The 15,218-nt window shown below is 39.7% G+C and overlaps 1 protein-coding gene across 8 annotated transcripts in view; it reads right to left on the reverse strand.

Annotated features, from left to right (window-relative positions):
- Nucleotides 1-15,218, reverse strand: part of FBXO15 (F-box protein 15) — a 108,191-nt gene that overhangs the window by 30,701 nt on the left and 62,272 nt on the right. The window contains exon 10 of one of the 8 annotated variants that reach the window (XM_042909944.1): nt 14,839-15,024. The exons of the other annotated variants lie outside the window; for them this stretch is intronic. Coding sequence (XP_042765878.1) covers nt 14,878-15,024 — 147 coding nt within the window. The 3' untranslated portion in view covers nt 14,839-14,877. Of the gene's footprint in view, nt 1-14,838; nt 15,025-15,218 lie in introns of those variants that run through there. 8 annotated transcript variants of the gene reach the window in all.

The raw sequence follows: 15,218 nt of genomic DNA on the forward strand, positions 1-15,218 counted from the left end.
GAGTTTCCCAGACAAATAAAACCTAAAAGAGTTTGTGACCACTAAACCAGCCATGCAAGAAATATTAAGGGGGACTCTTTGAGGTGGGGGGGACCAAAAGCAACAAAGACTAGAAAGGAAAAGAGAACATCACCAGAAACACCAACTCTACAGGTAACACAATGGCACTAAACTTGTATCTTTCAATAATCACCCTGAATGTAAATGGACGAAATGCTTCAATCAAAAGAAAGAGGGTATCAAAATGGATAAAAAACCAAGACCCATCTATCTACTGCCTACAAGAGACCTAAAAGACATCGGAAGATTGAAAGTGAGGAGAAGGAAAACCGTCTATCAGGCTATTGGACTCCAAAAGAAGGCTGGAGTAGCCATACTTATAGCAGAAAAACTAGATTTTAACCAAAGATTGTAAAAGGAGAGATGATGAGGGTATTATATCAAATTAAGGGGTCTATCCACCAAGAAGATCTAACAATTATAAGTATTTATGCCCCTAACTTTGAGGCACCCAAACAAATAAATCAATTATAACAAAACAAACATAAAGGAACTCATTGATAGGGGTGCCTGTGTGGCTCAGTTGGTTAAGCGTCCAACTTCAGTTCAGGTCATGATCTCACAGTTCGTGGGTTCGAGCCCCACATTGGGCTCTGTGCTGACAGCTCAGAGCCTGGAGCCTGCTTCGGATTCTGTGTCTCCTTCTATCTCTGCCCCTCCCCCACTTGTGCTCTGTCTCTCTCTGTCTCTCAAAAATAAATAAATGTAAAAAAAATTTTTTTAATAAAAAAATAATTAATTAATTAATTAATTAATAAAAGAAACTCACTGATAATAATATAATAATAGTATGGGACTTTAATGCCCCACTTACAGCAATGGACAGTTCATCTAAGAAGAAAATCAACAAGGAAACAACGGCTTTGAAGGACACACTGGACCAGATGGACTTAACAAATATATACATAACATTCTATCCTAAAGCAACAGAATATACATTCTTTTTGAGTGCACATGGAAAATTCTCCAGAACAGATCATGTATTGAATCATAAATCATCCTTCAACAAGTAAAAAAAGGATCAAGATCATACCATGCATATTTTCAGACCACAATGCTATGAAACTTGAAGTCAACCACAAGAAAAAATTTGGAAAGACCACAAATACTTGGAGGTTAAAGAACATCCTATTAAAGAATGAATGTATTAACCAGGAAACTAAAAAGGAAATTAAAAAGTACATGGAAGCAAATGAACATGAAAACATGACAGTCCAAAACCCTTGGGATGCAGAAAAGGCAGTCCTAAAAGGAAAGTATATTGCCATACAGGCTTATCTCAAGAAGCAAAAAAGGTCTCAACTACACAACCTAACCTTACACCTAAAGGAGCTAGAAAAAGAACAGCAAATAAAGCCTAAAGCCAGCAGAAGGGAAATAATAAAGATTACGACAGAAATAAATGCTATAGAAACAAACAAACAACAAGGAAAAAATAGTAGAATAGATCAATGAAACTAACAGCTCTTCCTTTGAAAGAATTAATAACATTGATAAAGAAAAGATAAAGGACTCAAATGAGAATATTATAAAAAATTATACGTCAACAAACGGGGCAACTTCAAAGAAATGGATGAATTACTAGAAACATACAAATTACCAAAACTGAAACAGGAAGAAATATAAAATTTGAACAGATCCATAACCAGCAAAGAAATTGAAATGGTAATCAAAAATCTCCCAACAAACGAAGTACAGGGCCAGATGGCTTCCCAGGGGAATTCTACCAGACATTTAAAGAAGAGTTAATACCTAGTCTTCTCAAACTGTTCCAAAAAATAGAAACAGAAGGAAAATTTCCAAACTCATTCTACGAGGCCTACATTACTTCATATAAAGGAGAATAAAGGCCAATATCCCTGATGAACATGGATGCAAAAATTCTCAATAAGATACTAGCAAATAGAATTCAATAGTATACTAAGAGAATTATTCACCCAAGTGGGATTTATCCTTGGGCTGCAGGGCTGGTTCAATATTTGCAAATCAATCATCATAATACACTACATTAATAAAAGAAATGATAAGAACCATATGATCCTCTCAACAGGTACAGAAAAAGCATTTGACAAAATATAGCATCAGTTCTTGATAAAAGCCCTCAACAAAGTAGGGATAGATGGAACATACTTCAACATGATGAAGGCCATATACGAAAGACCCACAGCTAGTATCATCCACAATCAAGAAAAACTGAGAGCTTTTCCTTACAAAACAAGACAAGGATGTCCACTCTCACCATTACTATTTAACATAGTACTGGAAGTCTTAGCCTCAGCAATCACACAACAAAAAGAAATAAAATGCATCAGAATCAGCAAGGAAGAAGTCAAACTTTCCCTATTTGCAGACATGATATTCTATGTAGAAAACCTGAAAGACTCCACCAAAAAACTGCTAGAACTAATACCTGAATTCAGTAAAGTTGCAGGATATAAAGCCAATGTACAGAAATTGGTTGCATTTCTATACACTAATAATGAGACAGCAAAAAGAGAAGTCAAGGAACTGATCTCATTTGCAATTGCACCAAAAACAACAAAATACTGAGGAATAAACCTAACCAAAGAGGTAAATTATCTGTATTCTGAAAGCTATAGAACACTTGTGAAAGAAATTAAAGAGGACACAAAAAAAATAGAAAAACATTCCATTCTCATGGATTGGAAGAACATTGTTAAAATGTCTATACTACATAAGGCAATCTACATATTTAATTCAATTCCCATCAAAATGCCAGCAGCATCTTTCCCAGAGCTAGAACAAACAATCCTAAAATCTGTATGGGACCACAAAAGACCCCCAAAAGGCAAAGCAAACCTGAAAAAGAGAACAAAACTGGAGGCATCACGATTCCAGATTTCAAACTATATTATAAACCTGTAGTCATCAAGACAGTATGGTGCTGGCAGAAAAACACATAGATCAATGGAACAGAATAGAAACCCCAGAAATGGACCCACAGCTATATGGTCAACTAATCTTTTACAAAGCAGGAAAGAATATCCAACAGAAAAGAAGACAGTCTCTTCAACAAATGGTGTTGGGAAAACTGGACAGCAACATGCAGAAGAATGAAACTAGACCGCTTTCTTACACCATATACAAAAGTAAATTCAAAGTGGATGAAAGACCTAACTAACTGTGAGAGGAAACCATCAAAATCCTAGAGGAGACCACAAGCAGCAACCTCTTACTAGACACATTACCAGAGGCAAGGGAGACTAAAGCAAACATGAACTATTGGGACTTCATCAAAATAAAAATCTTCTGTACAGCAAAGGAAACAATCAACAAAACAAAAAGGCAGCCTATGAATGGGAGAAGATATTTGCAAATTACATATCTGATAAAGGGGTTGTATCCAAAATCTATAAAGAACTTATCAAAGTCAACAACCAAAAAAATAAATAAATAACCCAGTTAAGAATGGGCAGGTGAGGGGCACCTGGGTACCTCAGTCAGTTAAACATCTGATTCCTGATTTTGGCTCAGGTCATGATCTCGTGGTTTATGAGTTCAAGCCATGCATTGGGCTCTGCACTAACAGCATGGAGCCTCTTTGGGATTTTCTCTCTCACTCTCTCTGCCACTCCCCCACTAACATACTTCCCCTCTCTCTCTTTCTCTCTCTCTCAAAATAATGTTTAAAACATTTTTAAATATCTTTTAAAAAAATGCAATGGGCAGATCACATGAATAGACACTTTTCCAAAGAAGACATACAGATAACTAACAGACACATCAAAAGATGCTAAACATCACTCATCATCAGAGAAATACAAATCTGAGCCATGATGAGATACTACCTCATGTCTGCCAGAATGGCTAAAATTAACAAAACAAAAAACAACAGTATTGGCAAGGATTCAGAGAAAGGAGAGCCCTCTTGCATTGTTGGTGGGAATGCAAACTTGTGCAGACACTCTGGAGAACAGTATGGAGGTTCCTCAAAAACTTAAAAGTAGAACTACCCTACAATCCAGCAATTGCACTACTAGAGATTTATCCAGGATTCAAAAATACAGATTCCAAGGGGTACATCCATCCTGATGTTTATAGCAGCATTATCAACAATACCCAAGCTATGGAGAGAGCCCAAATGTCCACTGAATGATGAATAGATAAGAAGTGGTGTGTGTGTGTGTGTGTGTGTGTGTGTGTGTGATGGATTATTACTCAGCCATCAAAAAGAATAAAATCTTGCCATTTACAACAACATGGATGAAACTACAGGGTATTACGGTAAGCGAAATAAGTCAGTAAGAGAAAGACAAACACCACATGACATCATTCATATGTGGAATTTAAGAAATAAAACACATGAACATATGGGAGGAGAGAGGAAAAAAGAGAGAGAGAAACTGTGAAAGACTCTTAGAGAACAAACCGAGGGTTAATGGAGAAAGCTGGGTGGGATATGGGCTAGACGGGTGATGGGTGCTAAGGAGGGCACTTGTTATGATGAGCACTGGGTATTGCATGTAAGTGATGAATCACTGAATTTTGCTCCTGAAACCAATATTGTACTGTATGTTAACTAACTAGAGTTGAAATAAAAATTTGAAAAATCAAACATTTCATAAGGTAGAACTGCCAGAGGTATAGTGATTCCTCTGGGCAAAGTAAACTGAAAAATTACTGGAAGGATTCACCAGTCTAGATGCCAATAAGAACATTTGTGATTCATCAAAACATCAACATCAACAGGAGTTTGAAAGGAGTTGATTCCAGCCCTCATGGATGACCTTGAGGGGTTTAAGACTTGAGTGAAGAAAGCAACTGCAGATGTGGTGGAAACAGCAAGAGAATGAGAATCAGGAGAGAAGCCTGAAGATGAGACTGGATTGCTATGAGCTCATGATAAAACCTGAATGGGTGAGGAGTTGCTTCATGTGGATGAGCAAAGAAAGTGATTTCTTGAGAAGGAATCTACTCCTGGTGAAGATGTTGTGAAGATTGTGGAAATGACAACAAAGGATTTAGAATATTCCCCATAAACGTAGTCGATAAAGCAGCAGCAGGGTTTGAGAGCATTGACTCCAATTCTGAAAGTTCTGTGGGTAAAATGCAGTCAAACAGCATCACATGCTATAGAGATACTGTTCATGAAAGGAAGAGATTATCAACACAGCAAACTTAATTAATTGTTATCTTATTTAAAGAAACTGCCACTGTCACCCAAATTTCGTTAACCACCACCCTGATCAGTCAGCAGCCATCAACACTGAGGCAAGACCCTCCACCAGCAAAAACATTACAACTCGCTGAAAGCTCAGATGACGGTTAGCATTTTTTAGCAATAAAGTATTTTGAAATTAAGGTATGTATGTTGTGTTTTTAGACATAAAGCTATTGCACACTTATTACAAATGACTCTAGTGTAAACATAACTTTCCTATGCACCAGAAAGCCAAGAAATTCATTTGACTTATTTTATCATGATGCTTGATTTATCGAGGTGGTCTGGAACTGAACTACATCTCCAAGGTGTGCCTTGATATTTGAGGGTTCATTTAGGCTCACAATCCTTTGTTTAGGCATTCAGGTATGAGGGATGGGCATGGAAGGACTGGGTTAGGAGGAGATTGTATGAAAGTCAGAGTCAGTGACCTCCATCCACTTTTTCTCTTTCACAGTCTTCTTGAGAATTGCCAACTGATACAGTAAATGAGATGACAGGTGTATGTATATTTAGATGTTGCAAAGATTTCTAAAATTTTAAGTAAAAACAAACTTTATATACATTAAAGTACAATCAGGAAATCACTTTTTAATATATGTCTATGAATATGTTATGTCCTTACTAAGGAACACTGAAGATCTTAAAATGTAACAGATAGATAGATAGATAGATAGATAGATAGGTGATAGATAGATAGATATAGACAGACAGACATGGATGGATGGATGGATGTATGGATGGATGTTGGGTTGATGGGTGGATGGGTAGATGGATGTATATAATGATAGAGATAAGATACATACTGATTATAGTTTTAACTTCCATACAAAATATTTCGAACATATCCTTAGATATCATTTAGTCAATATTTTTCCAATATTGGCTTAATATCAGTTTTAATTTTTGAGACAGAGAGAGAGAGAATAGGAGCAGGAGAGAGGGGCAGAAGGAGAGAGATAGATAATCTTAAACAGGCTCCATGCTTACCACAGAGCCCAACATGGGGCTCACTCTCATGCCTGTGAGATCATGACCTGAGCAGAAACCAAGTCAGACACTTAACCCACTGAGTCACCCAGGTGCCCCCATATCAATTTTTTAAGTATTCTTAGTCTCTTGACCTTCCTTCCCTCCCTATAATCACTCACTTGAAGTTCATCATTCCCGTGCACATCTTTAATGCCTTAAATATATTTTCCACAAATTCTTGTTTCCATAAAATATATGAGAGTTGGCTTTGAAGGTGTTAAACCTTACATAAATTGTATCATACATTTTTAAGATTTATCCACATGCATTCAGGAACTCTGTTCATTCTTATAAACTGCCGTATAATATTTACATTTTATAAATATTCCACGACTTTAAAATTGCTTTTCTTATTGATGAACATACAGGATTTTTCCAATTTCTTGCTATTACAAACAACAGTGTTATAAGTAGTATTATGTTGTAAGTATTATATTATATATACTTATATAAGTAGTATTATAATACTATAGTATTTTAGTAGTATTATATAGTAGTATCTCTCCTTGTACATATGAGCACAAATCTCCTACTGATACATTCATAGTTAGAAGTAAAATTACTATACCCTAGAGTATGCAAAATTTTGACTTATTGGAGGATACAAAATTATTTTCCAAAGTGGCTGTACCAATTGTACCCCCACCAGTAAGGCAAATGAGTTCGAGGCTCCACATTCTGACCAAACCTTGTCAGATCTTTACAGTTTTGCCAATTGAAGAGTATGAAATGGTATCTCGGGTTTTACTTTGAACTTCTCTGATGACTAGTGAGATGGATTGTTCTTCATATGTTCAGTGCCCACCCATCCTTCCTACTCTGCAACTTGTCTGCTCATATCCTGTGTCATTTTCCTAGCAAGTTTCTAGTCTTCAGCTTATTGCTTTCAAGGAGTTTGAATGTATTCTGGATACTAATCATCCACCAGTTATATGTTTTCCAAAAACCTCTCAGTCCATGGTTTGTCTTTTCATTTGTTTACGAATGGAAGTTCCTTTCACATGTAGTCGTTTTGATGTGCATTTTCTTCCATGGTTTGTGTTGTTTACGTCTTATTCTTTAAAATCCCAGCCCACACTGAGGTTAGATATTCTCCAATGTTTTTATTTCAGATTTGAAAATTTATGCCACTAGTCTACCTGGAATGCATTTTTATGTATGGTGTGAAGTAGGGAGGCTAATTTTAATTTCTTGCATATGAGTCTCCAATTGTCCCACACCATTTATTGAAGAGTCCATCATTTCCCATTTGACATACAATGCAACCTTGCCATAAATTGTTTCCATTATGCATGATTTTGTTTCTGGGTTACCAACTTTGTGTGTCTATAAATCAATGTTTTGCCCTTGAGCTAATTTCACACTGCTTTAATTACTATGGCTACAAACTTAGTCTTGAAAGTATGTCTGCTACCTTCTTCTTCAAAATTGTCTTCTCCATTCTTAGATATATAGTTTTCCAAATGGCTTAATTATCTTAAGTGTAAAACATTTTTGCAATTGGGTTGCAGTTAGATTGCATTTGTAGATTAACTTCTTGGAAACTGACATTGTTAGAGTAAGTCTTTCCATTTATACAAATGGTAACTCTATTTATTTACATTTTCTTTAATGTCTTTTGAGAAAGATGTACATTTTTCCATGAAGATCTTATGTATACTTTGTTGAGTTTATTTCCAAGGACCATAGAGTTGTTTTGTTTTGTGTGGAATTTTTGGCATTTTGGAATTTTGGCTACAAATAATACATTAATTAAACTTTGTTGGTTTTTAAAAGAAACTGATGTTCACACATAGATATTTTATTCAGAAGCTTTGCTGAAGTCTCTAATTTTAATACTCTTCCAATGGGTTTGGGATTTTGATGTAAAAAATCATATCATCTGAAAACAACATTTTGAGAACTTCTTTCTAATCGTTATTCATTTTTTTCCCTTTTTTCAGCCTTACTGCAGTACCTCAGACTCCCATCCGAAACAGTTACACAAAGTTCACAAATGGAAAAAAATTAAAGCATTTAGGCCAGCATGCACACTTAGATTATTAAATTATGGCAAAAAGTAAGGATGTGTTAACCAAAAAGTTGGAATGGTGGTTATCTTTAGGGAAAAGAGAGAGTTTTCATTGGAAAGGCAGCTGGGGACTTGTAGGGGTAGAATAATACTGGGTGGGGGGGTTATGCAAGGTTTTGAATTACAGTAATTCATCAATCTTACACTTTCCTTCACGCAGTTTTTCTATATGTGTTATACTTTAAAATTTTTAAAATATTTTTAAATTGTTTAAGAATGAATGGGATACCATTTTGTTTTCACATACTCCAGAACAGTTGGCCAAATGTTGGTATGATCTGGTCCTTATGGAGAATAGAGTGAAAAAACAGTTGTAAATTCCTCGAACTTGGTGTTTTTTTTTCAATACATGGGGTTTTGATTTCTGAGTTTCTTTAATGATTATAATTCACTCACATGTTCCGTTTCTTATTAAATCACTTGATTATATTTTCACAAAAATTAGTTTGCTTTGTTTTCCATTGAATAAATTAGTTCATAATCTTCTCATATTTTCAATCTGTCATATCCATACTTTTGTCCATTTTTCCATTGCTAATATTATTTATATCTACACCCTTTGAAGGTGATTTTTATTTTCCTCTTTGTACTTCATTTTGTACTGTTTAAGTTTCTTACAAAAAAATCACGTATTGCTTTTATAATCCATAACAGCCTAAGAAGCCTACTTCAGCTTTGGGAGGGGAAAGTCAGGCATCTGGCATTCTTTCACAACGTGAAGCAGCATCTCATGAGGCAACCACTTCACCCTAGTGTCCTAATTAAATATCCAGCATGTCACAAGTCGGGTCTGTGAAAGTGTCCCATGGTACAGGAAAATGGATGTCACGTGGCACTTTTGGAAATACAAACAATGCGTGTCTAGGAATGATTATCAAAGCAAATGGATTCCCCTTCACATTTGCATCTTGCCCTAGAGAAGCCCCAGCCTTGTGTTGTCTCCAGGACGAGAAGTATGTTTACCTCAAGTGTTCACTCTCTTGGTCTCCCCCAAATGAGTATTTCATTGTCTCTGGGACCACTGTCTACTAGAATTAAATTTTTGGCAACAGCCTTAGAAAGGTCACTTCCATCAATGGAAGAAAGTAGACTAAGCTATTTCCACCAAACCCTAATGTTCTGAGGGACTGTTGGAATGCAAATATAGGAAAAGTATTTCGTTTTCTTTTTTTTTATTTTCAATTTTTCATTTAAATTCTCATTAGTTAACATACAGTGTGGTATTGATTTCAGGATTAGAACTCAGTGATTCATCACTTACACAAGACACCCAGTACGCATCCCAACAAATGCCCTCCTTAATCCCCATCACCATCTAGCCCATCCGCCACCCTCCTCCCTCCGTCAACCCTCTGTTTGTTCAAGCAGGAGTCATCTGGGGCTCAACTATGACTTCACATGTGCCATGCCCCTTTAGCTGCATCTTAAGCTTTTATTTTAGATAGAAGTACCACATCATCTCGATTTAGCTTTACCTTGTATTTTAAGCTATAGAGTGTAACAAGTGAAAACGTCATCCTCATAGGTCAGTGTTTACCCATTTCTTTTCCACTTCTCAAAGGCAGACAGGCTCTCCAACTCATAATCCCATCCCCCCTGTGCCACACAGTCTGCAGCTGCTAGACTGCAAGGTGATTCTGCAAATGACGGGAGCAGTGATGTATCATTTGTAAGGTTCACGGATTGCTCAAAGAGGACTTATCCCAATGTTTCTGAGGTGAATTCCATCCCAGTCACATACATCTCCCAGAGGTTGACTCTGGCCGAGGATTTCGAGACGGCTCATTCCCCAAACTGAAGCTATGAACTTCTTCGGACACACAGCCGTAAAATGTGCTGTGAGCGAGACTTGGGCACAATTTCCAGTATTCATTTGCCTCTGAAAATAACTTGCCTGATCACATAAACAAAGCACCATTTCTCTGATGGATATTAGTGGTTTAATTGTTTGATTCGAGCCAGGAAGAGACGCATAATTGCATTCACTTCCACAAACTCGCTGGGGTTGGACATTTGTCGAGACTGCCTACATGTAAAGGATGACATCGGTTTATTACCGTAATCTCTTCCTTTGGCAAACGTTAATGAAGAATGAAGCTTTCTCAGTTCAGCATGTCTGCTCTGTGGGCTTTCTTTAGCATGTGATCTCGGTCAGCAAGATCCCCTTCTAAATGACATCCTGGAGGTCATTGTGAAAGTGAACAGCAAAGTTAGGACCAGGACACGACGTCCTCCACTCCCTCAATGCCCAGATGGTTGGAGTAAACACGATAACCTCAGTGCGATCACAATGCTCTTAACTTTCTAAAATTGAACGTTTTCAGCTGCACCCTGCCTTCCTCATCCACACATTAATGTCTTCCTCTAGATGCGTTCGCAGTGTCGCTGCTGAGGAGGAGGGAGAGAATAACACCACAGCTTTCGATAGCATCTGCAGCTGGTTGCTATATATATACACCGGATTTCCGATCCCAGGATGGGCACAACTGACTTCCTTTCATGTGGAACAAATTCTCTAAGATTCCAATACGGCAAGTGGAAAACAGAGTTATGAACCCATTTTTAATTCACAGGGAGTTTCAATTTCCTCACTGACACTTGTCCGGAACTTTAATCTGAGCTCTGAAAATTTAGGCATATCTTCAAGTTAAATAGACATTGAAGGTTGAAAACAGGGCAATTACTGTTGAATCATAGGCAAGTTTTATTACAGACTGCAGTAGAGTAAATGTTGTAGAGACAGGTAATAATTTGTACCTGCTATGTACTCAGTAAATATTTGCCGTACTGGATTTAATAACCTGAGAAGGAGCCTGAATAAAGGCAGCTCTCTTCACTCCATCACAACTGTGGCTTCTCCTGTATTTCCCAGAATCGGACCCCGTCCTCTACCAGACTTTCTAAGGGCATACATTAGCTCCACAAGGAATTCCTACTCTCATTACCACGCGATTTGTCATATTGCACCAATGGGACAGTAAGAACACAGTTATCTACCTGAGGCTGAATTCCTGGTGGCCTTGATTTATGATTCAGAACTCTCAGGGAATATTTTCCCGGAAAATGAACCCTGTTAATGTGTCTGGTGGTAGGAGAGGGGAGAGGGAGTGTGCAGACACAATATATGTTTGTGCAGCGAGAGCTGCGTTCTGTGTTTGTCATTCCAAGTTACTCAGTCTGCAGTTTCCTCTACCTCCCATCAAATCTACACAGAGATGACCTCTGCCATGTTGCACTGTGCTTGTACTACACCACAGGCTTTTACTCGCATCACTCATTTATTTTTTCGGGGAACTCCATTCTGGGTTACACACAGCATGCAGATTCCCACCATCCAGAAAGCGCCCGACTGCCCACTGAGAGAGCGGTGTATATTCATTATGGAATGACTGAGTGAGCATTTACGTTTTGGCATCAGGCACCTGGAATGTTTACTTCCAGCCTTCTCCACCCAACGAGGCAGCACATGCCCCAGCCCAGGGTGGCCCACCGGGGCAGCCAGCGCCCCTCCATCAGGCTGCGAACAGGTCAGTAGACTCCTTGGCTCAGACAGATCCTAAGAGATCCCCTGGCTAGGCTGTGCATGTTTGGAAGACAAGGAAGGACAGGAATATCCCCTGTATATACAGAACAATGTCTCCCATGGACTATTAGCTGAGTGAGTGAAGGTTTTGTGAGTGAGTGAAGGTTTTGTGAGTGAGTGAATGAATGAATGGATTAATGAATGAATACGTCTTAGAGTCCTTCTGCTAACAGCGGTTTCTCAGGGGGAAATGTACAAATATTACCTGATGGATTCGAGGCAGATACGCGAAGGAAAAGTCTTCCTGTCCTAACCAAATATTACTACATAGAACTCTGACATCTGGTTATGACTTTCAAGAGGGACTTTGTATGTCTATTCAGTGAGCACTTGCTGAGTCTCATGAGTCAGAACGATGAACAAAAAGATGCACTGGCCATGCCTCCGAGTGCAAATCATCTGTTCCAAGCCTCTACTTTTCTTTTCTTGGGCCTTCTTAGGACTGTCCCATGCTGGGTCTCCCCAGTGCTCCCTCACCCCCAATCTTCTTGACCATTACCCTCTCCACCTGCCCTCACCCTATCCTTGAATTAAGAAAGTTATTTCTTGGGACGCCCAGGTAGCTCAGTTGGGTAAGCATCCAACTCTTGATTTCGGCTCAGGTCATGATCTCACGGTTTGTGAGTTCAAGCTCCACTTTGGGCTCTTCATTCAGAGCAAGGAGCCTGATTGGGATTCTCTCTCTCGCTCTCTCTCTCTCTGCCCCTTTCCCGCTTGTGTGCTCTCTCTCTCTCTCTCAAAATAAATATAAACAAACTTGGGGAGCCTAGGTGGCTCAGTCAGTTGAGCGTCCAACTTCAGCTCAGGCCATGATCTCACGGTCTGTGAGTTCATGCCCCGCGTCGGGCTCTGTGCTGACAGCTGAGAGCCTCGAGCCTGCTTCAGATTCTGTGTCTCCCTCTCTCTTTGTTCCTCCCCGACTCATGCTCTGTCTCTTTCTCTCTTAAAAATAAAGACTAGGGGTGCCTGGGTGGCTCAGTCAGTTAAACGTCCGACTTCAGCTCAGGTCATGGTCTCACGGTCCGTGAGTTCGAGCCCCGCGTCGGGCTCTGGGCTAATGGCTCAGAGCCTGGAGCCTGCTTCCGATTCTGTGTCTCCCTCTCTCTCTGCCCCTCCCCCATTCATGCTCTGTCTCTCTCTGTCTCAAAAATAAATAAACGTTAAAAAAAAAAAAATAAAAAAATAAAGACTAAAAAAAATTTTGTTAATAAATAAATAAAAATAAACTTTAAAAAAAGAAAAAGAAAGGGTTCTTTCCTGTCCTCTCCTTTGGTTCCTGAGGCTCTAGTGACATGGTCAGCTATGCATGGCTGCCTGGAGACTGGCCGGGACTTCTCCAAGTGGGGTCCTCATCCAGGAGCCAATCAGAAATGCAGATTCATGGCCCCACTCCAGGTGTTGTGAGTCAGAAACTCTGGGAGCAAGGCCCCTGATTCAGACATTAGCTAACACTGTGTGAACCCCCACTCTCATCTAATCCCCCAACACCCTCCTGAGACCCTCCCAGGTGAGCAACGTGACTCTGGACAAGAAGGACAGCCCCGGAGCACAGGACAAGCCCTCGGGAGGCTGTGTCTCCCAGTGGGGGGCTGGGGTGGGGGACATGAAAAGGTCACTGAGCAGCAAGAGTGATGACAGAGAAAGGAAAGGGTCCAATCAGCGGACAGTGGGGACACTGGGTCAGTCAGGATTCCCCAGAGAAACAGAACCAACAGGAGATAGGCATACTTATGATTAACTTTAGGAAATGGCTCACTCCATTGTGAGGGCTAGTAAGTCCAAAATCCACAGGGCAGGCCCGCAGACCAGAAAGTCAGGTAGGGGGTGATGTGCAGTCTTGAGGCCGAATTCCTTCTCCTGCGGGAAACCTTAGTTTTTACTTTTCAGTGATAGATGAGCCCCACAAAGATAACAGAGGTTAATCTCAACAGACTGTAGGTGTTACCCACCTCTACGAAAGACCTTCATAGCAGCACCTCAGTTAGTACTCAGCCTGGCCCACATGACATGTAAGACTACCCATCACAGACACCAGAGACAGACCTCACTCGCAGTGAGATTTTCTGAGGACCGGGATCGGATAAGACAGTGCAATCTAAGACTCCAATTCCCAGGGGACCAAAGTCCCAGCCGACGCAGAAAACCTGCAGTTTCAGCATTGAGAGCTCAGCCCAGAGATCACACAGCTAGAGGGTAATGTCAGATAGATCGATTTTGCTGCCCACACATGTAATTGAGGTCAACAAATAGTTATTGAACAGCTACTAAAGACACAAAATTAGGCACCTTTTCTATCAGTAGCCAGACCTCATCGCCCACCCTTTCATGGCACAGAGCCAGGCCTGGGTGAGCTGGGCGATCGGCTTTCTCAGGTAGTGAGCATATCTTGTGATCTCAGAAACCGCAGTACCCAGTTCAGGGCTCTGGGCTGAACAGGTGCACAATCAGTGTTTGCTGACTTTCATTCTTAGGATCACTGGTCATTGTTAAGGAGAAAAAAGGTTTCCTCGCTGTGGTTTAGAATGAGTGCCATAAGGTACGAGCAAGAACTTGAACTTGAATGTAAAGTATTTGCTGGACCTCAAGGAGAAAGGACATGGCTAAACACCCCCGAGCTCACACTGAAGTCTGAAACACAGAGTTTACTTTCATCGGCTACACAGTAATCTCACCCCTTTCACGGAATCCAACATATTTCAAGCACTTGAAGCCAATCCTCAGTTTCTGTCCAGGTTTCAAGCCCACACACAATATGAAGGGAACAACTTCCTCACCTAGCCCAGCATCTACAGATTGGCGAGGATGATGCTGTACGCAGAAGTAACGCTCTCTGTTGCTGTTAGGTTTTTAACATAAATCACAGTGATTAAAATGCATGGCTATACTTCCTAATTTAATAATGCCCTTGAGGAATAAATGTAAATGGTAACATAAATCCATGAGATTGCATTACGCGCTCTGCCTCCAGAATGAAACTCGTAACCTTTTCCTATTCCCATGTGGAAGGTTTCCAATTTTGCTCCCCTGCCCCATCTCCCCCAATGAAACAAAGTTCTGCCATCTGGGGACTTTTTCTATAGAGAGTTTTGAGGATCTCTGTAAAAAAAAAAAAAAAAGTTATAAATGTACCATAATTATCTCCTTGTGAAAAGAGAGAAGAGCCTACAATTTATGGTCGGGCATCACGCGGCCCTATTTTAGCTGCACACACAGCGCGTAGTAAATAGAAACATCAGCATAGCCGTTTTAGAGGGCTGCTTCAGAAACAAGTTTCTCTTGCATGACCACTC

The sequence above is a fragment of the Panthera leo genome, chromosome D3, assembly GCF_018350215.1.
Source record: "Panthera leo isolate Ple1 chromosome D3, P.leo_Ple1_pat1.1, whole genome shotgun sequence".
Taxonomy (NCBI): domain Eukaryota; kingdom Metazoa; phylum Chordata; class Mammalia; order Carnivora; family Felidae; genus Panthera; species Panthera leo.